At 38.4% G+C, this 26,780-nt stretch overlaps 2 protein-coding genes and 1 long non-coding RNA gene across 11 annotated transcripts in view; 1 reads left to right on the forward strand and 2 right to left on the reverse strand.

Moving 5' to 3' along the window:
• Nucleotides 1-5,752: 5,752 nt before the first annotated feature.
• On the reverse strand, nucleotides 5,753-7,738 carry LOC138913347 (uncharacterized). Of its 5 annotated transcripts, none has more exons than XR_011419042.1 (6): nucleotides 7,618-7,738; nucleotides 7,023-7,563; nucleotides 6,748-6,962; nucleotides 6,580-6,693; nucleotides 6,199-6,529; nucleotides 5,753-6,140 (listed from the first exon to the last, which is right to left on the reverse strand). It is a non-coding gene; the product is annotated as an uncharacterized lncRNA (long non-coding RNA). The 5 variants fall into 5 exon arrangements; XR_011419045.1 differs by having other exon boundaries at nucleotides 5,753-6,144; XR_011419038.1 differs by having other exon boundaries at nucleotides 5,753-6,133; nucleotides 6,191-6,529.
• On the forward strand, nucleotides 7,639-11,094 carry ics (ras suppressor protein 1). 2 transcript variants are annotated; one of them, XM_070216627.1, is made up of 5 exons: nucleotides 7,639-7,761; nucleotides 7,875-8,464; nucleotides 9,307-9,478; nucleotides 10,148-10,769; nucleotides 10,837-11,094. In XM_070216627.1, exons 3-5 carry the CDS (start codon nucleotides 9,340-9,342, stop codon nucleotides 10,925-10,927), a joined length of 852 nt encoding a protein of 283 aa, XP_070072728.1. In that variant the 5' UTR covers nucleotides 7,639-7,761; nucleotides 7,875-8,464; nucleotides 9,307-9,339; the 3' UTR covers nucleotides 10,928-11,094. The 2 variants fall into 2 exon arrangements, with proteins under 2 accessions (XP_070072728.1, XP_016998289.1); XM_017142800.3 differs by lacking the exon at nucleotides 7,639-7,761 and having other exon boundaries at nucleotides 7,858-8,464.
• Nucleotides 11,095-11,162: 68 nt separating this feature from the next.
• kuz (zinc-dependent metalloprotease kuz) overlaps nucleotides 11,163-26,780 on the reverse strand; it is a 98,015-nt gene continuing 82,397 nt past the window's right edge. For 2 of the 4 annotated variants that reach the window (XR_011418904.1, XR_006412482.2), the window contains exons 6-13: nucleotides 19,451-19,944; nucleotides 17,030-17,176; nucleotides 16,409-16,569; nucleotides 16,117-16,351; nucleotides 14,999-16,045; nucleotides 14,373-14,940; nucleotides 13,757-14,205; nucleotides 13,177-13,312 (exon numbers count right to left, since the gene is read on the reverse strand). Coding sequence is in view for 2 of the 4 variants with exons in the window: in XM_044395163.2 (XP_044251098.1) it covers nucleotides 13,119-13,312; nucleotides 14,373-14,940; nucleotides 14,999-16,045; nucleotides 16,117-16,351; nucleotides 16,409-16,569; nucleotides 17,030-17,176; nucleotides 19,451-19,944 (2,846 nt within the window). In the remaining 2 variants the exon portion in view is untranslated. Of the gene's footprint in view, nucleotides 13,313-13,756; nucleotides 14,206-14,372; nucleotides 14,941-14,998; nucleotides 16,046-16,116; nucleotides 16,352-16,408; nucleotides 16,570-17,029; nucleotides 17,177-19,450; nucleotides 19,945-26,780 lie in introns of all 4 variants that reach the window. The other 2 variants (XM_044395163.2, XM_044395162.2) reach the window with 2 other exon arrangements.

A 26,780-nucleotide genomic window follows, 5' to 3' on the forward strand; every position in this document is an offset into this window, starting at 1 on the left:
TCCTTCTCTCTTTCCTTCTGAAAGCAAATCTGTTTAAATGTTTGAGATGCGATTATTCCTCCTCCTATTGTAAAGTTACTCCTGGCAAGCAGAGATTTTTTCAAGGGGATTTGCAAGTCTTCGTTTTCCGGTCAAATGTTTGCGGAAGTAACTTATCAATAGCCTTTATGGGGAGCCAATTTAGGATATCAAATGAGGATACTTTTATTACCGGACTTAAACTTATAAAAAACAGGAAATTATTAAAAGGTGTCTAAAAGTATGCAACAATATATTTTTAGCCCAAAAGTGTTATGAATTCATACAGGAAGACGAGTATCCTTTATTGACTGCATACTTTTAGACACATATTTAGTCCTTTATAAGTGATTTTTAAAACATAACTAGTTTAAATCGTATAGTTGTTGCAAAAGAAATAAACATACATATTCAGCCAACCAGCCAACTTTTTTAGCCACAAATCGCCATCTCCAGAAACAGGGAAGTAAAAACGAAAAATCTTCCATATTTTTATGCATGCAAAACACAGGAGCAATCGGTGAAGGGAAAACGTTGAGTATAAATCCCAAAATCCGTGTACTTGTGCACGTTGATTGCTTGGTCCGTGATGGAAAACCCTTCTCCCCTGCCATCTCGCATCTTCTCGAAATCCTTTTGCCGGCTTTATCGATCAATCGACTTGCATTTGCAATTCCTTTCGATTTTCCTACAGCCACTTTATCAATTTGGCCAATGAAATTCAACAGTTCTGCTTTTAGATTTTATTCTTTCTTGTTTTTTAGTTGGAAACGTAAAAAGAAGAGGAAGAAGTATCAAAATCAAGAGGAAATACATCATTCATCATCGATGTGCTGTGCGAATTGGACCACTTTCGTGGCTTTCTATTGTTTGATTCGAGTACCTGGCTGTCTGCATTCCAATTGAGTTTTCAGATGAGAACTCAATTAACTGGATTGATTGGTTGCAATTATAATAATCAGACAAATCACTTTCCACTGGACATAACTTGTGCAATTATTTCATGTTGCTTTGCAGTTAACTTGTCAAAACTTTTGCTTGACTGTGCAATTGCTCAGTGTAAACATATTTTCAACACGTAGTAACTGTCTAATTAGCTTGTCAGATGAACATTAAAAATTTCATTGTTTCCTATCAACAAACGTCGGACAACAGGTGTCCCTAATCATGATAGTCGATTGAGAACTTTTGGTACCTTTTTCTTTGGCAGTAATCAGTAATCAAGTTCAATTGAGAAATTAATAACCTTTTTTTAATAAAATATTTTACAATATACACTCGCTTTATATGAAATATTGTAAGCCTGTTATACGTTTTACAAAATATAAAAACAATTTAAATACTTGTTATAAAATTTATTCGATTAGGTGTTTAAAAATAAAAACTTTAGTTATCTTTCGTCAAGAGAAACCATTACTTATGTACTACATATGTAACACTGTTGTCAAGTCAGCCAGCAAAGTATCAATATCGTTGTCACCTGTCCGAAACTGCACACCTAGCAACCGTTGATGGTAAGTCAATTACCCAGTGATTTTCAATGACTCGTTGCCTTTGGGCAGATAGCCCCAGCCCCTGTCCATCCAGAACTTCGGCTCAATCTCTGCCCGGTTCTTCGACGCTCTAACGAGATCTAAAACATTTCGCCCAGCTAAACGAAGTTCAACGCACTGAATAACAAGTAGTTTTCCCAAGCGCCGCACAATTTTCCTATTCCCATTTTCCGTGTGTGCCTTTTTGGTCCTGCGGCTGGCGTTGCGGAAGACTGGAGCAAAAGCTGACTTGAGACGGCATCCAAACTGAATCCTAATGAGGTGCACATATTCTGTTGGTCATATGCGGCGTATACTTGATGCAGGTCGGGCTGTGGGAAACACTAATGAGCAGCTAAATATTTGTTGACAGTCCAAATGCCAGCTCAGCGCTAATTAATAGCTTTGTAAGCTACAGAATTTGATCCCTTTGTGCCGCTAATAAATTCGCCATTGTCAACAAATTAATATGACATTTTATTTATTTGCGATGTGCATAATTATGAATTATGCATTTTACATAGAGACAAACAAAGTCCGTAATTTAAATCCGTTTATCTAACCTTGCCCCATCGCCGGACTTCAATAATTATTCCCATTTGATTATGGTTTTTCCATTGTGAATTTTTTTCATTTTTCTCTCATTTTGTAATGGTTACATAATCCCTCTGTGTGCTCCGCTAACCACCATCGCATTGAAAGTACAATTTTATTTACTTTAATTAAAATGGATTAGTTTTTTTCATTTGCGTGTGCATATTAAATAACTTTTTTTTCACTACGACTCAAACATAATGAGTGTTGTAGTTATTTGAAAAAATTTTAACTAATTGTATAGCTCTTAATTTAATAATTTAACAAGGTATTTAGATATCAAATGTTACTTTAGAATCAAATAGATAAATATAAGCTTCAACTCTTATGGCAGCAAAAATCATCAAAATCTGAACAAATTGGACAAAACAAGGGGACCAAAACCGATAAAGGAGCAAAGAAGAAGGATTTACTCAACGAAAAGGGATAACAAGAAGGCCCAGAACAAAAACAAAAGCGCGTTGATGTATGATGTTGCCAATTGTTTGAAGTAAATCAAACGGCACCGAGCTGGCAGAATGGTTGATAGGATGGGAGGCTGGGAGCCGGATAAGTAAGTGCAAGCCGGCAAAAGGCACATCCTGTGGTCGAGGCCTCAATGAAGCTACAAAGCAACCGTTGCCAATGATTGCCAAGTCCTGGCCGGTCCTTATGCTATTGGGCTTTATGCCAGTTTCTGCCTTGGGCTGCCAGGGTAAACAAAGCGCATTGAAAAATTGCCAGGAATAAAGTAAGCGACCAACTGCCGGACAGAGACGGACAGAGCCGCACAGTGCCGGCCAGAAGCATGCGCCCATGTCCGTGTGTTGACAGCTGTAAGAGGGGTAGTGTCATTTATATTTCTGTTACCCTGCCGCAACCGATTTTTCGGCCCAGTTTGAGCCCACTTGGAGCTATTCAATCAGCCGACAACTCTTTCTAGCTGCGGTCAGTACCAAGGGTAAAAAGGGACACAAATTAGAAAGGGCGGCGCAAGTGCCATCAATTAACAAGATTCGAATCCACATCGATTATTTGCCGCCCCTACAAACTCGCACTCGGTACCATAAACCTAATTTAAATAAAGTCAACACTTAATGCGAATTTATGGCCGCCAAATGTCCAATTTCCAATTTAAAGCGTATTTGGCAATGCAAGATTTATGGTTGTGCGGTTCCATCTTACATGCTAAGTCCACCAGTCGAATGAGGTCCAAATAAATTAAACAAATAGGGTTTGGGTTTTTGTACTGGGAAATTTCAGAGAGCATAACCGTCATCATAATGAAAATAAGATAGAAAGATATAGAAGAGATACTCAATACTCAGCTCAAGGAAGTGCTAAGCGGCAAATCGACTGCTTGCAGTGGACCACCTGTCAATCATTCAATTATTTGATTATAACTCTTTAATGAATTGTCCGATTTAAAAAATCTTTTTGCTCTTCCAAAGGTACACTCATAAAAATAATTTTCTACATTTTAGAAAATCACCCTAAAAAAATTTTCGCCCTTGAACTGAGAAAAATTTTCTATTTTCACGACAAATTTGCCATAAATTCAAGGCAGGTGACCATAAAAAAATATTTTTAGGGTTAATTTTTCTATTTTTCTAATATTTAGGGCGATTTTTATCGATTTGCTTCGTTTTTACCTTTTCTAAATCCAACGGCGAATTGCCCTAGTTTTTTTTCTAAAATTTTTCTAAATACAAGGGCGATTCGCCTTAAAAATCACTCCAAAAGTGTGAAATTCGGTAGCCCAGCGGTCTAATCACTTGCGCTTTCAACTTTGCTATATGAGGACTAAGGTCGTGGGGTTGTGGGTTCGAACCCTGTGTGATTCAACTTGATTTTTATGTTGTTTTTTTTTTTTTGTAAACATTATAATACTGAGGACATTTTTTTGTCCGAATTTTAAATTAAAGTAGTCTTTAAACCTTAAAAACGTATGGGAGTTCTGAGTTAAAAGCATACTTTGTGTTTGCGCGTAAGCAAACGGGACTAATTGTCATTTGTTCGTCGTCTTGCGCGATGGGTCTGTGGTGCAGCGGTAGGACGTTAGACTCTAAACCGAGAGGTCGTGGGTTCGATTCTCGCAATGACCAAAAAAAGTAAGTTGTTTTTTCTCCTCATATTTATTTCCCTAATTCATTTACAAACATGATTTTTCAGTTCTAACGGCTGTGCTGTATAGATCGGGCCCCCCTCTTAACGCGGCTCCCATATAAGCTACACACCAATACAATAATATGAAACGGTGTCCTCCGCCGGTGTTGTTTAATTAAAGCAGTCCCAGTTCCCAGAATATAGACGATTAAAAAAAAACATGCTTCCCAAATTCAGTTATGCATGCTCAAACACGATTTTTTTTAATTTGTCTAATTTTTTAGGGCATTCGCCTATAAAAACAGAAAATTCGCCCCTAATTTTAGAAAAATACACCTTAAAATTAGGGCAAATCACCCTAAAAACAGGAAAATATTTCTTATTTCAAGAAAAATCACCCTAAATTAAACAAAATTTCCATCGGGATTTTTTAGAAAATTTTTCTAAATACACGGGCGAATCGCCAGCGGATACGATTTATGGGCGATTTTCTAAATCTACGGGCGAAAAGTCAGTTTTTTAGGGCGATTTAGGGTAAAAATTTCTATGAGTGTATTGATAAACATATAGAATATAGATAGATATATCGATGTATTGAAAATTTAAAAATAGCTTATTATTTCCATTGTGTACGCTCCCTTTACTTCATTGCACTCTTAACTGCAAATCATACATCATCATAACAGCAACTGGCCTCAAAAATGCTGAGCATGAAATATGTATTTCCAAACATTTTCGGTGCCCACCATTTTAGAATTAGCACAATTTGCGCCGGGCTGCAAAACTTTGGCAATGGGGAAAAAAGCAAACAAAAAGTTAATTAAAACAAAAATTACGGACAGTGGTCGGTGGTCGGTTGTTGTTGCTGCTGCCTGTGCCTGTGCCTGTGCCGCAGCAGCATTAGCAGTGCAGCCGAAAAATCTGCGCGCCATCTAAAACAAAAATTAATTTTTGGGCCAGGGAAAGTTTTTATTTTGCTTCTATTGTTGTTTTTGTTGGTATTTTGGTGCCCAGGCGAGAGTTTGCATTGTTTTGCATATTTTATACGGCGGAAGTGTGTACGTCCCGCAATGGCAAAGGCACTCGCCATCATTCGCCCCAAAACGCGAAAAACAGAAAAATAAAAAAAGGGGGAAAAAGTGCAGGCAACACGCAAATTATGCAGGCGCATAAGACAAACTTTCTGTTTTGCGGATTCGACAACCGGCGAAATGAAAATTAATACGAAAGCCAAAATGCGAGGCACAGGCACCCTCACATATATCGGAGATCCACAACGGCATCGGCAACTGGAGCACGACTGAGTAATTAAAAATGCAACCAACGGGCAAAGCGGAAAATCCCCGGCAATTGTACTGGAGAAGATAATATCGGACATGTTCTCCAACCAGAAATTTGGGCCTCTTTTACGATATTTATGGACCTAGACAATAGAGTTTAGGAGCTTAGAGAGCTTAGGCCTTTAAAAGGGAAATAATATAATTAATATATATGTATAAAGAATAAAGACTCTCAAAAAATAATCCAGCAGTACATTTAAGTATTTTTCATTTCCATAGAAAAGTCCTATAAAAAATATATTAAAAATATTTTGTAAAAATAAACATAATAGATGAAAAAAAATTTAATAATTGAATAGAAAACCAAGTGAAATATTACAAAAAATACTGTCTTTTGAGTTTTCTACTTTGTTCCAGTATTTTTAAAATTTTTTTAGCGTCTTAGGTATTATTTTAATCCATTTTTAAGGTGATGGAGTTCTCAAACTTTTAGTTACCCAGGTTTTTTGCGGGTAAATCACACAACAATGGGCAATGGGCGAGTTGCAAACACTATTGAGATAGGTTTTGCCAGGACATGTTGTTCCTCTTAGAATGCAAAGTCCAAACATTCCCTGTTTGCGTCTGCAATCTAACTGACGGGATTAAATTCTTAATAAAAAGAAGTAACCATTAACTTACGTATATACTTTTGTCTACACTCAGAGTCTTTAGGGGCGAGCAGTAGAAGTAAAGCAAGAATATAAAATATTTGTAAGGTAACCATACTGGCTCAGATCGTAAGCAGATGTGACATTTTCTTTTTTAGTTTTAGTCGAACAACTGTGAAAAAGTTGTATTAAATAAATTAATCAACTGTGGGGAACTAATCAATAAATCTTTTATTTCAAAAGTTTATGTTAATTCCTTAATTTGCACAACACGTGGTGGAGGATATGCAATATCTATCCTTATAGCGACGCAGATTACATTTCTTATGAGAGGGGATGCACCGGCCCCATCCTCGTTTTCCTCTGCAGACTAAATATAAGTTTTATTTATTTTATTTGAGCGCAAAATGTATTACTTACAGGCTGAGATTTGAGAATTAGATAATATGAGCTGCAATAGCAGGATTATGAATATGAAGTATTTTTTGTACATTCTATATTCAAGTGAGCAGTTTTCTTCTCCAACCCAAACATCTAAAAGAGATTGTTGGTTTTTTGCACTTTTCCAAGCTGAAGATAATTACAAACCGTTAAGAATTTTCGATTTAATGCTTTAGTTATGCAATAAAATCATAATTTAGTTTATTTCAACTAACCAATAAATCTTTTATTTTAAAAGTCTATTTTAGTTTGTTAGTTTGTACAGCAAGAGGCGGCCCCGCAAAATTTGTCCCTATAGCGTCGACCATTGCATGCCATATTATTGGAAACGCAAGTGCCCCATCCTAGTTTTCCCCTGCAGACTGGATACAAATATTATTTAGAATATTATTTTCGAATATTATTTTCGCATTGTGACTTACAGACTGGTCTTTGAGCACTGGATAACATGAGTTGCAATATCAGGAATACAAATATTAAGTATGCCTTGGACATTCTAGATTCAAACGTGACGGTTTCTTCTGCGACCAAAATATTTGTGACATTTTTTCGTAATTTCCGAAGCTAGAAAAAGTTACCAACCGTAAAGAATTTCCGATTTTTTGCTTTAGCTTTGCATTAATGACGAAGTCTGTGACCATTTGAGTATATGATATAATTAAAACTGATTTTCACAGGTCAGTAAAAGTGCTGTAAAATTTGTGTCAATGTGAAAGTAATGTGCAAAAATGCAAACGAATAGAGCAGTTGCAACAATTTTAAAGCAACTTGAAAAGTTTTAGTCACAACTTAAATTAACTGTGGGAAACTAATCAATAATTCTTTTATTTCCAAAGATTACATCAATTTATTACTTTGCACAACAAGAGCAGGTAGCCCCGCAAAATCTGTCCCTATAGCGTCGAAAATTGCATGGCTTATTATTGGGTACGCATTCGCCCCATCCCCGTTTTCCTCTGCAGACTGGGTAGAAATATTGTTTAGAATATTATTTTCGATCGCAGGTTTGTGACTTACAGACTAATTTTATAGCACTGGATAACATGAGTTGCAATAACAGGATTACAAATATTAAGTTGGTTGTTGACATTCTATATTCAAGTGTGCAGTTTTGTTCCACAACGAAAACATTTGAGAGCTTGTTTTTAGCAATTTCCTAAGGTGAGAAAAATTACAAACCGTTTAGAATTCCCGATTTTATGCTTTAGCTATGCATTGAAAACAAAGCTAATGAAAATTCAAGTATATGATATATTTTAAACTGGTTTTCACAGCCCGCTGAAGATGCTGGAGAAAAAATGCGAAATACGCTAAATAAAATCAACAAAAAAGCTATATCGGGTTTGGGTTTGTTGCCTTTGTTTTTCGAGCCGGCGACAATCAGAAAAGGCAAAACCAGCCCCCATCGGTATTTTGGTTCCCCCATCGCCCCAAACTCGCCCACATCCACATCGATCTCGCTGACGCTGCGAGAGATCTCTTCAGTTACTCGAGACGATCGCGCGACGCACGACGCATTCCGCACTCTGCCTAATTTTCGTGATTAATTTCGGAGAGCGGAGACGTATTATAATAGAACCCATGTTCCAATCTGTAACCAGAAAGCCTTACAACACGTTTAATCATTAAAAAGCGCATGGATATTTCTTCTTGAAAGTACACAAGGCCTTGGTGTTTTAATCAAAAATTAGGTCAAGTGCATTGTTTGCGCAACACAGTGACCTAAAAAGTTGTAAAATCTATATCAATGTGAAAGAAATTGGCTAGAAACGGGCAAGACAAAAACATATGCACACGAATAGTGCAGTTGACACAGTTTTAGAGCTACTGGGAAAGCCAAAGAAAATAAATAAAAAGGAACTGAGTAAGTGATTGTTTTTAATAAAAAATTTAGATATAATATTGAAACTAGAACTTAAGGCAAACATTAAATAAAGAAATTGTATTTTCCTTTTTTAAATTTATAAAATTTAAATTTTCTTGTATCTTGTATTTTGTCTAAACATTGAACAGTGTCAAATCATTTTTAAAAAATATATAAAATAATTTAAATGCTTGTACAACAATAAATTAAAAAAACAAAACGCATGATTTTAAAACAAGTTTAAGCACTTAAAATTAAAATGTAATTCTTGGTGTAAGAAAATAATTTACATTATTTCTACATGTCGAGTAAAATCATACGCGTGGTAATGTTGGCTTCATTTTGTAAAAACTCCTTAGCAAGTAATGAATAGGTTTGGATTTAAACAAAAAACTTTAAGTGATGTATATTAATATTTTAAATTCTATTCAATTTATGTTTTCATAAAAAAATAGCACAAATTAATCAAAGTAACGGACCTAATAATTTATCTACACGTCGACGTCAAGTAACATTTTTCCCACTATCTGGCATCACTTAAAAAGTACAAAGTGGGTGTTTATTTAAATATATTTAATATTGAAAATGGTAATTTTTTTATTTACATTATTAACAATTAATAAGTAAAATTGTTAAATCAAATATTTTAACATACATACCTTGTTTTTGATACTTATGAAATTGGCTATGATCTGGAAATTAAAAAATGCATTAAAAAATCTTAAATGAAAGAATATTAAAAAAATAATACCGTCAATTTTATTCAAATGAAATATTTTGTATACAAACAATTTATTTTAACCAATTAAACTATTTATAATTTGAAAATATTTTTTGTACAGTATTTTTTAGTGTATTTTTAACATCAACCCAAAATGAGTCAGTCTTGTATACCCGTCAGCGCAAAGATGTCGAAGGCAAAGAAAGTTTTAGATGAAGCACGAGAAACCCAAAACCGGGAGTTGGATCTGGTGGACAAGGGGCTGTCATCCTTCGAGGAGTTGCCCGGGTTGTGTAAGTATCAAATTTGAACTATTAAAACTATGTTAAAGGGTAATTTTGCAAAACTGAGTCAAAAGACTGCAGACACTCCCACGCAAAATCGCCCATATGTTCAGAAAAACTTAAAATTAGTAACGTTCTTGTGTACTCTCATCATTTAAATCATTCGTTGGTAATTATATTATTATGTAGAAATTACATCGCGGTTTTAAAAGGGAGGCATTCAGTTGTATTTATTGCGATGACGCCAGCACCAAAATAGAAATCAACCCATGCACAAGATGTAAACAAAGCCTTCACAAAACATAAATGAGAAGCCGCAGGAGTGTTTAAAGATTATTTACTATGTCTTAGTTAATTCTTTTATTTTTATTTAGTTTCTATTAAATTAGTAATGCTAGAAATATTTATTATTTTCCTTGAATTATCAAATTTTGTCAAAAGAACATTGCGCACGCCTATGTTTATATAGTTGTCCCTCTCTAACATCCAGCGTCTATACTTGTTGCGTGCAGTCAGCTGTTTACATTTGAACCCAGTGAGAAATTTACTGCGAATAAAAATATTTATTAAATAATCGTTAAATTATTTGAATGCACTGTAATATAGAAAACTTTTTTTATAAAATCTGTTTATATTTTTATTTAAAAATTTTTATAATAACTATCTTTTTTCCAACAGTCAACATGTCCAATATCACTCGACTGACCCTGTCCCACAACAAGATCAGTGTAATTAGTCCCGGAATCGCGAACCTGTTGAATCTGGAGATCCTCAACCTTTCGAATAACCAGCTGACGGAATTGCCCGTTTCACTGTCGTCAATGCCCAAGTTGCGAATCCTCAATGTGTCCATCAACCGATTGATTAATCTTCCTCGGGGCTTTGGAGCCTTTCCCGTGCTGGAAGTCCTGGACCTGTCGTACAACAATCTGAACGAGCAGGTGCTGCCTGGAAACTTCTTCGGAATGGAGACATTGCGCGCTTTATATTTGGGCGACAATGACTTTGAGTATATCCCGAAGGAGGTGGGCCAGCTAAAGAATCTTCAAATCCTTGGACTCCGGGACAACGATCTCCTGGAGCTTCCCCGTGAAGTTGGAGACTTGGCGCGACTCCGGGAGCTACACATTCAGAACAATAGGCTGCAAGTCCTGCCCCCAGAAATTGCCCAGCTCGACCTGCTGAGCAACAAGTCGGTGATGAAGATGGAGGAGAATCCCTGGGTCAATCCCATTGCCGAGCAATACCTGCTAGGCATCAGTCACGTGATTGACTACCTCAAGACGGAGACGTATAAAATGTGAGTTTTAACAAAAATTGAAAATCTTAAAGAGCGTTCTTAACTAATCATGTTATCCCCTCGACAGCATCTACAACCGTCATTTGCAGGCTGGACGTAGTGGTCCTCCGCCGCCCAAAGCCGACAAGAGCAAGAAGGCCTCAAGAATTCGCGCATAGTTGTCTTCAGTCAGAGGATCCCCCCGAAAGAATGTGTTCGTCTCGTTCGTTGTTAACCAAAACCGTTTTTGTATACTAATTTATAAGTATTTGTAAACTAATGTGTATTTTCGCAAAAGTGCCTTGACTCTTTTTCTCACTAATTAAAATCAAAGAATGAAATTAAACGTTTTTTGGGGGTGCAATTGGAGTTCATCTTTACCCAATCATATTTTAAATAAACACACATTCTTTTTATTTTATAAAATAGTAGGTTTTCTTGTTTTTATTATCTTTTTCTCATATTCATTCATTCTTTTTTAAGACATTTTTTCATAATCATAATTAATTAGTTTACTTAAAGTCAATTAATTAATTCTTTATTTATTTTATTTAAATTAATAGTTAAATGTTTTTTGTTTTTGTTCTTTGTTTGCTATGTTGTTTGAGAAAAACCAAAAGCATAGTTTTGCTTTGTTCGCTTTGAGTTTTGTTTCGTTTCTTTGCATTTTTCACTTTTCAATTTGAATTGAATACATACTTCATATATCAATTTATGTAATTTAATTATTTTGTAAACTTATTTTGCGTTTTCTGTATATGCAATTCAATTTTAATTTATTCCTTACAGTGTATTTTAGTATTTATATTTATATATATTTTATAGAGTCTATTTACAAGAGTTTGAAGATGTTCATTTACGTAGAGTGTTGCATAAATTCCAAATAAAGCTACCACAGAACACGGGATTGAAATACATTTTATTAGCAAGTTTCTCTAGCTGAGAAATATAAAAACGACATGCTTTTAAAACCAATTTGAGAAATCTCTATGGTAAACCATTCAAAATTTGGATATAAGGAAGTGAACACAAGGATTCCAACGAAATTATCAAATAGCTTCCATTCTATAAATGTCTTTTCTTGGAGTAGTGCATCAGTCGGGACTCCGTGAGTTGCACGATTCATCTTTGAGCATGCAAGTTCGAAACACGCAGACAAAAACAAAAAACATAAACTAGTAACCTATGAGACTACAACAAAGTAAATTACAAGCACACGTAGGCTGGAATATGCACGACCTACGCATTATAAAATAGTACATAAAAATAGATTTCAATGTTGGCAGATATACACGTACTTGATAGATAACATTAAACATAATCAGTGGCGGTCTTGCTACCAGATTGCTAAAACATAAAGCTTTAAACCTAATACTAATAAAAATTGACAATAGAAAATTGTACCTAAGATAGTAAAAATACATGAAATATAAAAATTAGTTACTTCGTTTGCCTTTTTCTGCACAAGGAAAATGTATACGGAAAACAATCAAAGCGACGTTCAAATATCGTACAGAAAAATGCGTATAGCAACAAACTAAAAGGATTGGGTTGTTTCCACCATTATTGTTAAGTCTCGCTTTTTCATTAAATATTTATGGTTTTTATACTTTTTGGTTTTCATGGTTGTTTGCTAGTTTACAAATGCAATTTTGACGGCTTTAAATAAACGTTTAGCCTTCGGTACACAGATAAATACAATTTAAATGCTTTGTTGTTTCCGTTCTTTTTGTTGATGACGCTTAATTAATTCGCACTGTTTTTATTTCTTTAATTTTTTTGTACAAAACACATTTTTGTGACTTAAGTGTGTAATTAATTTTGTATTCATGCTTAGCGCTTAGAAATCTCACCGACATATATAGAATGCTTTACTCATACAATTAAACCTTAGTTTTTCATTTCATGTATAATATTTGTTTGCTGTGGCTGCTGCTATTTCATATTTGTGTATGCATAATAAATATATACATACAAATGTATATATCTACCTTTCGATTTTATATGTATTATGAATGTTGCCGCTTTTAATTATTTATATTAATCATAATTCGCATTCGTATTTTCATTTCAATTTATTTAATCAAAAATATCATTCACTTTTAGCTTTTTCTGTATTACGAAAATTGTCTCCATTTTTTTTCTTCTCTTTTTTTCTGGCGGTTTTACCTTGTGGCATACAAACATTGTTTAAATAAAAATAATTAGCATAAAAATTACATTTACATTTAATTTGAGTTCATTTGATTTATGTTGTTTTTGCTTTTGTTGCTGTTTGGGCTGTGTTGTTTGCTGATGTTGTTGCTGCTGTTGCTGCTGCTTGATGCGCTTTGCCTTTGGCCTTTTATGGCGCTCCATAGCTTTTGGCTGTCAAACTTTGCTATTGTTGGGCGCCCGGGTAGTGGATTCATATTGGCCCCGCCCCAAGGCCGCATAGGCATCGGCGTAGGCGTGTTGCTGCTGTGGCTCCATTTGCTGCTGCTGCAGAAGATGTTGCTGCTGCTGTTGCTCGTGCAACGATGTCGGCCGACTAAAGCTTACTTGTAGCGGCGGCGGCGCGACGCCTAATAAAGGAAACAAATTTAATATTAATAATAATAACTTCAGGTGTAAATTCACATTGGCATACTTCATTAGTTGTGTTAGTATTTTCAGTAGATCATAAGCATTTTATAAAATATTGTTTTCTAATTAATTTCAAGAACTGAAATAAGGAAAATAAACAATTTTATAAAATGCTTTTTATATGATTTTATAATAACAAAAATTAGGTTAAACAAGGATTAAATATAGGTATGTTAATAAAACCATTTCATTGCACATGCAAAAACATAACAACAACAATACAAATACATTATCCATAAACGGAAAAGGGGCAACTACAAAAGTTAGAGGAAATCAGGATAAAAGGACACAGGCCAGGGACAAAAGTACATCCAAATATACAAAAAAACAAACCAAAAGAGGAGCAAACGTAAAGAACTGGGTAAAAATCACATAGGTCATACCAATTGCTTCGATTAAATGAAATATCATTTTGATTTCTTTTGATTTTCGTGTTTTGGTGGTGGATGGGAAGCAACAACTCATGGATCGATGACTAGCAGCGGGCGTATTTGTTTGGTTTTCGGGAATTCGGGGAGTCTGTCTTTCAGTGTTTGTCTGTATGGCAATGATGGATGATGGATCCACTCCTAATAAACGATATTCCGGCGCACTGGCTTCATGGCCTTCTCCTTGCTGCTGCTGCGACTGCTGTTGTTGGTCTGCTGTTGCGACTTTTGCGACTTTGAGTCTTTGGCTTTGGCACTTTTCCCGCTCTTGCTCTTACTACTACTGCCCGCCCCCGATCCCGACCCACTGCCGGCTGCCGCGGTGGATGAGTTGGTGGTTGTGGTGTTGTTGGAGGTGGTGTTGTTGGTACGTGATGATCGGGACTTATTGCGTGGTGGTAGTTCTGAATATATATTTTTTGGCGTTTTGCAAACGAAAAGAAAAACGACAAATTAAATTTGTGGAAAAAACAATGGCGGGAAAAAGGGTGAGAAGAAAATGAGGAGCAAAACTAGCGACTCAGGGCTCACTCTTTATATTTTTTTCTAAGAGGAAAAGGGGCACACACACCTTTCGGCGTGTAGAACGCTTGCTGTGGCTGTTGCTGCGGCGAAATTGCCGGCTGCTGAAGTTGTAGATGTTGTTGTTGTTGGTGCTGTTGCAATTGCTGCTGTGCATTTGGCGGCGGCAATGGCAGCGGCAGCTGGGCCCGAGCCACCACACCGCCGCTGCTAATGGCCGCCTGGACACCACCACCAATGGAACCCGGTATCGCCTGCTCGGCGGCTCCATACCCGCCATGTGATCGCGCCGCTCCTCCGCTGCTTCCGCTGGCCGCCGTCGCCTGTGGTCGCCCACTGCTGGTGGATCGTGGGCCCCGGCCATCACTTCTTCTCGCCTGATTCGCCGCCGAGTTGCGACTCGAATGGCTGCCACCGGTGGGCAGGGGAACGATCGAGTGACCACCCTGCTGGCGATCCCAGTCGTGCGGATGTGATTGGTGGTGCGAACGGGAGCCACCATGGCTACGACCTCCTCCTCCTCCGCCGCCGCCACCGCTACGTGGATAGTGCTGCGCCTCATGGGCCGGTGGCGGGATGCTGCGAGGACCTGCTCCTCGCTGATTGGGATGACGTTGCTGCAAATATTTCAATTTAAATTATATAATTAACAAAATAAAATAAAAGCTAGCCTACCATTCTTCGCAACGTATTCATGGGAGCTCTCAGCGTTTCGCTGATGCGACGAGCTCGCCGCTTCTTCGGATTCGAACTGGGCGTGTGAACGGCACAGCACTTAATGAACGAGCCCATGACCACGATGAAGGCCACGCCCATCAGAACGACCAGATACCAGTTGTCCACGATCCACTCGGCGACCGTCTGTAGGGTCTCGCGGTTGAGCAGCAGATTCTTCAGCCGCACCAGCGGCCCATCGGCGTCGACGGCGCGACACTTGAGGAACACATCGCAGTAGCCCTGGAAGTTGTCGCACGGCGAACCGGGCTGCAGGCTAATGCCACCCTTTTGAATATTATATTTATCCGCAAACTCGCTGGTGCTGCGGCAAGTGGTGGTGTCGTTGCCATCCTGACAGGCCAAGTCGCACAGTTTGCGCTTATTCACATGCGGCAGCGTCGTCGAGGTGAGGAAGCACTTGGTCATATTCCAGAGCAGGCAGGGCGATCCACTGCATTCGCCGCGGATGCACAGCGCCGTTCCATTGTTGCACATTGTCTTGTCATCGCGATGCCGCGGCTCCGGACACTCGGCGGTGGTTCCGTTGCAGGTGCTCGACCAGCTGCATTCCGTCTCCTCCTTGCACTTCTGGTGGTAGCTCGTGGGCACAAAGGTGCACGAGTTGGACAGACAGCAAGGACCCTGCGATGGCGAGCACTGTGTCTTGGCACGGCGCGTACAACCCTTGGCACTGGAGTTCAGCGATTGATCGTATTCGCTGATGAGACGCGGATAGCAGCACTTGTCCTTGCACTCCTCCTCGTTAAATCCACAGTCGCATTCCTCGCCAGACTCTACGATCTTGTTGCCGCAGAAGGCTCCCTCCGAGGCCTTGAAGCAGTCCCTTTTTGAGTTGCCCACGAGGACGTCCAGAACGTTTGAGATGTTCCTAATGGAGCAGGGCGAGAACTTCGAATTGTTTGGCCTATCACCGGAGGTGGCACTGGCAAACATAATGTAGTTGCCATTAAGGCCTCCAGGGCGACACTCCTGCGGGTAGTCGTGCTGGGGATTTTAAAGAAATAAAATAATAAGTTTAAGGGATAAAAAATATTTAAGGAATATAAAAAACTCACAGGTGATCCAAAGTTATGACCTATTTCGTGGGCCAGAGTTAACTGGGAAACCTTCGGTGGCACCCGGCTATTGTAATTAACAAAGGTAATAATGCCCGTATTAAGGGATCTCTTGGTGCTCTGATACTGTCCGCCCACTGTCTCCGTGTAAGTCTTGTATTTTTCACAAATTCCTCCCGAGGCTCCCGAAGCGCTCGCCACCCAGGCCAGTCCCAAAGTACCGCCAGTGAAATCTCTGTAAAAGTAAAATTTATTTATTAATTATTATATGATATTATCTCCAATAACTAACCTGTAGGTAAACACATAGGCCAGGCAAAAGTCCGAGTGATCTTCCAGGGAATGGAGATTCAAGAAGTTCGAGACATCCATGTGCTCATTGCAAAAGGCATTGTGGGGGCCGTTATAGGAATTGCGACAAGCCGAATCGTCATCGATCTTAATTCGTTGCACCTAGCAAAAGTAAGCATATAAATTATTTAATTGAATGAAATAAAATGAAATTATTATAGTAAATATTTTGCGCCATATCTGAACTATTTATTATATCTACTGACATTTTTGTGTAATTAATGCAAAATATTTTCCAATCCAGAAATGTGAAAAACTGCTCCACATTTTACAATAATAATATTTTATAATTGCGGCTCAATTAACGCAATCAATTAGTCGCGAATGACAGGGGAATCTGTAATCGGGGGAACCCCAAATGTGCTTTAATATAGACTACACTAAAGTCCTGTCTACGCCTGGTTTAACCAGCTACCAAATGTCCGGTTGTGGTCGGGATTCTGTGAGGCGGGTCCTGGCCGCTTTGTCCGCTTTGTCCTTATCTCATCATCATTGTTTGTCCGCGTGGACTGCCCGCTGTGCGTGTGGGTGAGTGGGTGGGCCTGGGCGTTTGTGTACTCACCTCAAAGCGTATGTTGCGATGCTCGGTGCGTCCGTCGAACTTTGTGTTGCGGTAAATGTAATTAACGGCCGTCACGTGATGTGCAATCAGCGATGTGATTTCCTCGCGCGTTTTCTCGTCCACCTCGTACTTGCGCCCACGATCATGCTGTAAACAAGAAAAAAAAAACCAGGAACATTGAAAAGGTGTTGACAAAAAAAATTAAGTTTTTTCCGGTAGTCAACTTATTGAAAATTTAAATACCCTCAAATTTTCTTTTAATTTAATTTAATTTAATTTTGAAAACTTTTTGCAATCACATTACATTTTTAGAAATCCCAGAATTTCGAAAAATATTTCCTTTTTAGCCGTCAAGGTAGACAGATTTAATTAACGTAAAACCACTTGTGTTTTTAGGGGCTGGGGCAATAAAAATCTCAAAACCGCAATGCGTTGGAGAGCGAAAATGCGCCTGACATCTGTGTAAACGGGTCTGCCCACCAACCACGGCAGACAAACAAAAAGGTCCACTCCAAACGCCCCTTTCATCTGGAGCTCATCCAATCCAATCCATGCCAACTCCCACCCAGCAAACGCTCTTCAAATATATTTGTATAAAAATGCAAATTCAGCTAAGCCCGTCGAATATTTCAGCTGAAGTTTATAAGGTTTTATGCGCAGCACTCCCCAAACATCCGGGGATTCCGGCATCAGTCTTCCACCGATTTTGGCTCAAAAATCAAAATGCCGCGGGGCGCAAGAGACACAAAAACAAAGGAGAGCGAAAATGGAAGTAATACTCGAGACACCGAAGTTTACATGCTCTTCAAGTTATAAGAAAATTGTATACTTAATAGTTAGTAAACAAAAAGGTTACTATTTAATCATTAACTATATAAACAGAAAAAGTTATAATGAAAAATATAAAAAATTAATGAAATAGTTCATCAAAAAATATAAAAAAGAACAAGAAATGAGGGAAATATAATTTATTGTGTTTAGGTGTTCTATGCAATGCAAACGTCTAGTAAGTATGAGAATACCCTTTGCAGGGATTTAAAAACGTGAACAAAAATAAAAGCGCGATATAAGGAGAGAACCGGAGAACCGAAGAGTGAGCGAAACAAATGCGCGAATTATGCAAAACTCATTGCAAATAAACACACGTGAGGAAGAGAGAGATGGAGGCGAATGCGAAGACAAGGACGATGGCGTGGGCGGAAACGGAAATAAGGCTGGCACTCTGGTGACGAGGATGTTGACGTCGACATCATCTCGCGTACAATGCGAAAAAATGAACGTAAACATAAAAGTGCGGCGAAAGAATGGCTCTAAATGGGTGGATGGGTGGCGGTGTGCCTTACATGGTAGGTAGGTGTAGTGGGTGGTGGAGCACGGTTGCGGGCCATAACGGTTGATTGCATACGCTGTACGAGCCGAAGGAGGTCAGCTGATTGGATGATTGCTAAGCTCTGCAGATGCCCCGAAAAGTAGGCAATTCTGCGGATTGCGACAAAAAGGGTTCGGTTGAGTTTATAGAGCGTGAAAATTCGCTGAATAAGTAGGTAAACAAATTCATGATTGTACCGAACATTTGTCTTGAATTTGTGCTAAAAAACAATAAATATCATTGAAGTAATAAGGGTTTTTATTATGTTGCAACCAACTGAAATAATTGAAATAAAATATATTTTAACAAAAGAAAGAAAAAAAATTCAAAGGACCAAAATTTATAAAAGGAAATTCTTGTTTCCAAATAAAATATTTTGATTTTCTCGATTTCACAGGTATTTCACAAATTTCTACGAACCACTGAACCATGAGCCCCTGACAACAGAACCTTAAAATTATGGTGTAGGGCGCCAGACAATTTTTGTTTATCCATATCTTCTAAAATGAAAAGTACGTACAAAAAAAAAGAAAATGGAAAACAACTACGAAGTCTACGTGCCCCCTGATATTTCCATCCCAGAAACTTTGGGCCTCCTTTGTTTTATGTGCACTTCACTTTCATGAGAAGTCTACTGGCTCGTAAAAAATTGCAAAATTGATAATTTTTTCCCATTTTTTCCTTTTTTTTTAATTTGGCGCTCGTGCTTCTATGTTGTCAACACCACAGACATCACAAAATCTTCTTCTTTATACACAAAGCATAAATTGAGAGTAGTTCTTATGGAAACAAGTAAAATGAGGAATATGTAAAATTCAATGTAGTTTTCTTGTTTATATTCAAGGTCGAAAGTTTTCCATCAATATTTTTTATTGAAACATAATATTTGTGACCCCGTAGTAAGAGGTCAGAAAAACGTTCACGTTTATATTAAATAATGATGATTGAAAAATATCGAAAATATCGAGAAAACCGATGCTAGCATCGATAATTTTAAATTTTAATTTGAAAGTAATTATAGACCCAATATATATAGCTTTGTGGATACTTACGTCGGCAATGCCCTCGCGTATGTGGCGCCAAATCAATGGATCCGTTTGAATGTAGAGCGAACAGGTATTCTTGTTGTCCTCGCGACCGCGTCCAGATCCACCGGATGAGCCCCCGGCTCCACCTCCGCCTCCATTGTCGGTGGCCCGACGGACGCGCTCGTGGACGAGCTGATGCCAGTCGGCCACGTTGGCGGATGAGCCCAGACGACGTCCGGTCGAAGGATCGTAGAATGCACCCTCGGCGGCGAAGTTCGCCTCTTTCGTGTACTTCTGATGGGGGTACTTGAAGTCCTCATCGCCACTGATGTACTTCTTGGGCGGATGGGGCTGCTGTTGCTGCTGCTGCTGTGGGGCGGACTTTTTGTGCAGCTGCTTCCGGTGGAGCTTTTGGTAGTCCTTTGACATGGGCTCCGGCAGCTCTTCGACGGCTGAATTTTGTATGTTCTCCATCCATTCGGAGACCTCATCCGTGATGCCGCAGCCGGCCACGTGACCTGCAAGGGAAGAACAAAAGCGAAGAATGAATGAGGGAAGTAAGTTGGTTTGGAATAAAAAACAAGAGAGAACGCTATAGTCGGGTTGTTGTCCCGACTATCTAATACCCGTCACTCAGCTAAAGGGAGTGCGAACGCTGTGTGGGTTGGCGTCCCGACTAATAATCGTAACTCAGCTAAAGGGAGTGCGAGGGAGATAGATATATAATTTTTGATTGCGTATAACTTTTTAATGAATGGTCCGATTTGAAAAATGTCTTCTACATTTCGATAGGTATAAATATACACAACAAAATTGCATTTATACTTCTCGGAAATCTTTAAAGATGTGGGCGCAGGACCCATTTTAAAATCGTTAGTGGGCGATTGTGGGCGTTAGAGGGGGCGTGGCGCTCGGCTAAAATAAACTTGCGCTGCGTAGGAAGCCAAAGAATATGTGTGGGAAATCTCAACCTTCTAGCTTTTGTAGTTTCTGAGATCTCAGCGTTCATACAGACGGACAGACGGACAGACAGACAGACAGACAGACAGACAGACAGACAGACAGACAGACGGACAGACGGACATGGCTAGATCGACTCGGCTAGTGACCCTGATCAAGAATATATATACTTTATGGGGTCGGAAACGCTTCCTTCTAGCTGTTACATACTTTTGCACGAATCTAGTATACCCTTTTACTCTACGAGTAACGGGTATAAAAATGGAAAAAAAACAAGAGGCAGAATGAGGAATGTTAATTTGCTGATGCAGTCCGGCATTTGGGGCTTCCCTATCCTACCAATTTCAATGGGAAAATTATTTATGACCTACCAAGTGAAAGCCACAAAAATGTAATTAAAAGCAGCATCCCCATGCAGATGCGAAAAATGCGAATAAAAAATGTTTAATGCAAATGCCAAAGTCAAATGTTTAAGTAAGTAAATGAAAATGAAAAAGAGGAGCTTTGAAAAATCGCAGTGCGAAATGGAAAGGTGGGTCCTTCTCCTTTTTGGCGCCTGCTGCACTTTAAAAGCATATCAACAATTATATTTACAGCTTTTGCCAGGAGCTCCTGAAAGGAGCTTTGTCTTGGCCAGCGGAAACTGTTAATAGCCGCTAGCCGGTAATGAAAATTTATTGTTTTATTGTTTAAGCGCGCAGTCAGAGAAACGCAGCTCGGTCGGTCGGTCTGCTGCTGCTGCCTTTTATCCCCCAATTCGAGGACGCGTTTTGCACGCGATTCGCTCGCGTTTCTACCCCTCATCGCGATTGTCAACATTAAATAAACCAAAAAGGGGCAATGGGATGGGATGCAATGCAACAGGGCGGAAAAGGGAATAAAGTACTGCACCACAGAGTGGTGCACATTTTTAAAAGCTGCGAGAGTTTTATGGTCTCAGCCATTTACATTCATTTCCCGAATAATCTTCTGAGTTACGAGAGCTGGCCCAAATATCTGGGGCAATGAAATGATTGTTTAAGTTGAGCGAAAAATGGATAAAACTTAACAATTCTATCATAAAAGTAATTCTTTTTTTGGGAGTGCCATGGATATATTTTGTTAAATTAATTGTCAGATTGAATAGAAGATTTAATAAATACTTATATTACTTTTTTTTTGCATCAAGGGATAAGGGTCTATTTTTGGAACATATTTGGATTTCTTTGTGGTTTATTATTTTCATATATTTAAGGTTGTTTTTTTTTTATTATAATTATGTTCTCTGTAATAAGTAATAAGCCGTTGAACTTGTTCATTAAAAGAAGTAAGTTATTTTGGTAGCTCTAAGTTATTTTATCGCATTTAGGAGGGGAATTCAACTGTTGCAATATTGAAGACATTCTGCACTTTTCATTAAACATTATTTATGCCACCCCGGTTGGCTGCAACTCAAACACCTTCTCGGCATTCCACCAAGATCCTTTGAGAACCCTCTCAGCCAGCTCGAAAGTCATAACAAGGCAACAGGGTTCTGGTTCTGGCTTCCCACTTTGCCGGCACTCCTTTCCTGGCACTGGAATGCCAAAAGGATATTCATCCTGGCGCCAGGACGAGGACCGCTGTCCAGTCCAGTCAGCCAGGCAGCTCCACTCCCAGTGGCAACGTTGCAGCTTTCAGTGGAGCTATAAATTTTTATTTGGCTGATGCTATTGTGTCAAGTAAGCGGGGGCGGCATGAAGTTCGTGGTGAAGTTCTGTTGGTTCTGTTGCTGTTGCCGTGCCATTACCATTATGCATTTGCTTATTCTTCTTCCATTTCTTCGCGCTCGCTTTTTATTTGCCCATTCCCAAACTGTTTGTCTTTATTACAAGCATTTTGGCAGCGTTGTCGCTCTTCAGTGCAGAATGGCAACGTAGCCAAGCACGCGACCTACGCCAAATTTGATACACTTTAAAAAAAACTATTTTTTTTAAGCCAGAAATATAGGACCAAAACCGTAATTCACAAGAAAAAAAATTTCCCAACTTAAAATTTAATAGAAACACAGCAAAATATAAAACTAAACAAGTTTTTAAATTATTCCCATTATTCATTGGTGAAATTAATTAAATTCGGGACTCCATTTTTATGAATATGAATGAAATTATTAATTTGGTATTGAATCCATCCATTCAATTATGAAAAATAAAAAAATCTTTATTTAAAAATTAAAATATTATTATATAGTATTTTCTTTTAAAATTTTCACGAGTGGAGCGGGCTGTGGGAGCAGGTGGAATGTTTCTCCAGGAAAAGCCGTGCCCATAGTCATAGGAGGGAGCCACTAAATACGTAAACCCTCGAGAAGCCAGCAAAGCCGCAGCAGGCACAGCTTCCGTAAATGCCCCGCTCTCCTCGTGGAAGGCCCAGGAAAATCCACAGTGGCATGCAATTTGCATATCAAAGGCAACCCCTCGAGTACGCTCCCTGCTCCCTGCTACATTCTACATTCTACGCTCTACATACAAAAACACATATATATCCTATCCCTCGCAATGTTTTATTTTGTTGCATGCCGCTTCTTACTCCAATGACCCGTTTTTATTTCATTTTGCTGCATCGCCTTCTGCTTGAATTTTCTTTTCCTTTTTTTTCCACTTTCAGGGCAGCTAGCTTTATTGTTGCTGCCGCTCTTATGAGTTTTCGAGTGTACGAAGAAGGAGGCTGCTGGATGCATTCAATCGGTATCTGATGTTGCCAGGCCAACCCCAAGATGTTGTCTGATTTTCGGTTTTTATGTCATGCTAAAGCCAGCTAGCTCGCTTTGACCGACCGATCCACCCCTTCAACCCCAACCCAACTTCGCCATCTACCGCCTCCATCGCCTTTTTTCCCCATTTCAATCAACAGCTGTTGAGTCGCCATCGCCAGCGTAATAGAGCGCGCGTCTCCTCCTGCACATTTCATTTTTCCAATTTCTCCGTGCCACTCAACGGCTGCTTTTTGCCTTCTGCCCTTTTTCCCACCACGCCTTGCTCCTTTGCCCAACGACAACTCCTTTTTTTACAGGCAGAGAAAATCTCCCACATCGGGATTAGCAATTAGAAGGATTTACAAAAAGAAAAGACAGAGTTTTTTAAAAGAAAAATGCAAATTATGGCTAAAAGATATTTGTTTTTTTTTAATTTTTAAGGCAATAAATCAGTCTATAATTTTGAGGACCGTAGTAGGATTTACCTAGAAATTTTAATAATTTTGTTTTTTTTAACTACAATGAGTGGCGATTTTAAAGATGGTGTACAATTTTCTCGAAATAAATAGAATTTATATCCTAGTCTGCTATCCAATTTAAACTAAATAAAAAGTATCTTAAAATATTGCTAGCCAGCATTCTTTAAGGGGAGATTTAAATTATAACAGAATCGAGGAAATTTTGAAGCAGACATCGAGTCAATACTATAATCTCTAAAGATTATGAAATTAATAGAAAAGAATATCAAGAAAATTAAATTATAAATAATTCTTAAAAACCACGTCAAGAGTGAAATTTATTGAATTTCTGAGTGCACTCGACACTGGCTTCATTTGCTGTCACACATTCCTTGTGGAGCCGCTGGCAAATCTTTTTGCCACCTCCACCATCCACTCACACCCCCTTGGGGCGACACTTCAATCATATTTCGCTTTAGCTTTGACTGCATCGCCCGGCGACTCGTCGAGATTGCTGCACAAAGATTAAAGTGCACTTTTGTGTTATCTTTTTACTGGAGTTCAGATCGACGCTTGCACTTGTATACAAGATTTCGCACTGCTTCTTCGATGTTTTACGTGTTTTTTTTCTCGTAGCATTTTATTTTATTTATTTTGTATTTTTTGTGTCCTTTTTCTTGTTGCGCCAATTGAACAAAAGCCACGCGCGCGCTCGCTCGACTTATGAATTTTACAACTTCCGCTGCTGCCTTCAGTCGAGCTCAGGCCAGCTTGGGTTTTGTCGTCCTGGCAGCCTTACAAAAAAAAAAAGAAAAATAATATGGAAGGTTCTAGTAGAGTGGCAAAACTATAAGATACCCTGGATTTCATTTAAATAAGCACTTACACTAAATTCCCGATTGATGTTAATCAACATTAGAAAATATTGCTTGATTTTCACCTTGAACATTTTCCGCAAAGTTTTTCTAAGACACAATTTAATTTATTTATAAACGCTCCGATCTTACAATTTAGAGTATATATGTATCATTTTTATTCCCAACGAGGATCATAAAATTCTAAAACTGTTTGCGATCACAAATACCCCAATACTCTTCGAATAGTGGGTATAAGAAATAGAGATGGAGCTGGAAAAATTCAGCTTGAGTCGGAGACAAACGACGTTCAGACATGCAAGCGGCTTTCGTAGCAGGGCTTTTGCGTCCAACTTCCTCACTTGATCCTTCTTGCCACTCCCCCATCAAACCCTCCCCGCCCACTTTCGTCTCCCAATTACGAGCATGGTCCCATTCAAGCCACTTGTGGCCTTTGCTTCCTGTGCAAGTGTGTGTGAGATGCACAAGCAAAAATGAAAAATAATCCCAAATTCAATTGCAAATGAAATTGAGGGCGAAAGACGCCATAAATACACATACATACATATGCGGACACACAAAGAGCATTCAAGCCCACCCCCAAGGAACCCCAAACTGAATCAGCACCCCAAAAGGCCATAACAGACGCTTTACACAATTTCGACGCTTTAAAAGCAAAATAAGGGAACAACCCAACAAAAAAAAAAGAAAGAAATATAACTGAATAAGAAACACCAAATATTTGAGGCAACAAAAGTTCATGCACACTCAAAGTTGCAACCCAGACATTGAATACTCTCACAAAAGAAAATATATAAAATGGGATATTGCATTAAAAATACCTACATTTATAATTAAAATATATTTATTAAATTTAAAAAAATTACCCAATGTAACAATTTTTTGGAAAAGGAAAGATTGCTGAGATTTTGTTAAACTTGTTTTGCTAGCTTTTTTGTGTACTAAGCAGTTTTATTATTTAAGTAAAAAAAATTGTATTAAAAAAGATTTTAAAAGCATTTTAAATCCTGCAATTTTTTCATATTTATATTTTATGAGTTTAACGTTTGCCTGACGAAAATCTAAAATCCAAGTGCTTCCCACGGAAAAGCACCAAAAATTATATAGCATACAACTGGGCGCAATAAATGCTGTGGGCCAAGTCGTGGGCGTACATTAAATGGGCGTGGCATGTGCGTGTTTGCTGCTGGCGTTGCTTTTGCATTAACAAGTGGAAATCATCGCAAAATTTTCACTGCTGCCCGACTGTTGATGCGTGGATTTTGTCGGGAGCGCACAATTCATACAATTTTCCCTAATTTGCTTTTATTTTGTAAATGATTTGATTACCACGTTGTTACCGTACCCGCTGCTGCTGTTTATTTATTTAATCATTTCTTCCTTTGTTTATTCAGCCCCCGTCTTTATAAGTACATCGTCAGCCAGTTTTGTTCGCCAGTTTAGTCTTAATTTGTTTACCCGACAATTGTTACGCCGTTTTTATATTTACCTTAATTAAAAATGTTTTAATTTGCGCAATTGTTCGACAATGAACGTAATGAACAGCGAGAGATTGAGGTCCTTTAGGGCTTAAAATTTAATTATTAGGCCCATTGAATTTTTTGTTGAATATAATTTGCTGAAGTGATAGAAATATCCCTATAATAATTATTATAATTATTGTTATATTTATATTCTCGGTTTTTGCAGACTTCATTTCAATTGGATAACGAGTTCTTAACGCTTAAAAACGCCAACCGACTTTGAATGAGTCTTAAAGGGCCACATCCATGACCTACCAAAAACCCATACCCATGGATAACTAATGTCTTCTACCCGTGGCGACAGCCTTCCGTTGTTGTCACACTTTTGCAGAAAAAGTGTCGCCGTCATCGTCGTCACCTGCGCTCTGGCACTTTCGCATAAAGCCACACTTTCGGAAAGGAAGGCCCACACGTTGGGCAAGAAACAGATTACGCATTTTGGCCGCGTCCATGGTAGAAGCAAAACAAAACGTCCGACAGAACGAGAGTGTCCGTCCGTTTTGGCGACACCCGCTGCCTTCCGCATACAAATTAGTTTTTCTGCCTCGGACTTGTGCCCTTCTTCTGAATGAAAAAACATTCGAACATACTACACCCACCACATCCATCGCTGAATACGATTCTCATTTCCGTTTTTATTTTCCTTCCATTAATATTAAATACCATTGATCAAAATAGTGATACATATGCATAGGGCTTTATGGCTGGATTCTACATATGCTGGCTCACTTGAAAAATAGATTTGTGGGAAAAATAAATAAATTATTTATGTTTTGTTTAGTTAGAAGGGAAGATTTTCAATTACGTATTTCGTCTACAAAAGTT

Source organism: Drosophila takahashii, chromosome 2L (assembly GCF_030179915.1).
Source record: "Drosophila takahashii strain IR98-3 E-12201 chromosome 2L, DtakHiC1v2, whole genome shotgun sequence".
Taxonomy (NCBI): Eukaryota; Metazoa; Arthropoda; class Insecta; order Diptera; family Drosophilidae; genus Drosophila; species Drosophila takahashii.

Bases quoted from the DNA above. Each gene is read 5' to 3' on its own strand.
- ics (XM_070216627.1), top strand. From the start codon at position 9,340: ATGAGTCAGTCTTGTATACCCGTCAGCGCAAAGATGTCGAAGGCAAAG. The intron at 9,479-10,147 runs GTAAGTATCAAA...TTTTTCCAACAG, and splicing joins CGAGGAGTTGCCCGGGTTGT to TCAACATGTCCAATATCACT. The intron at 10,770-10,836 runs GTGAGTTTTAAC...TCCCCTCGACAG, and splicing joins AAGACGGAGACGTATAAAAT to CATCTACAACCGTCATTTGC.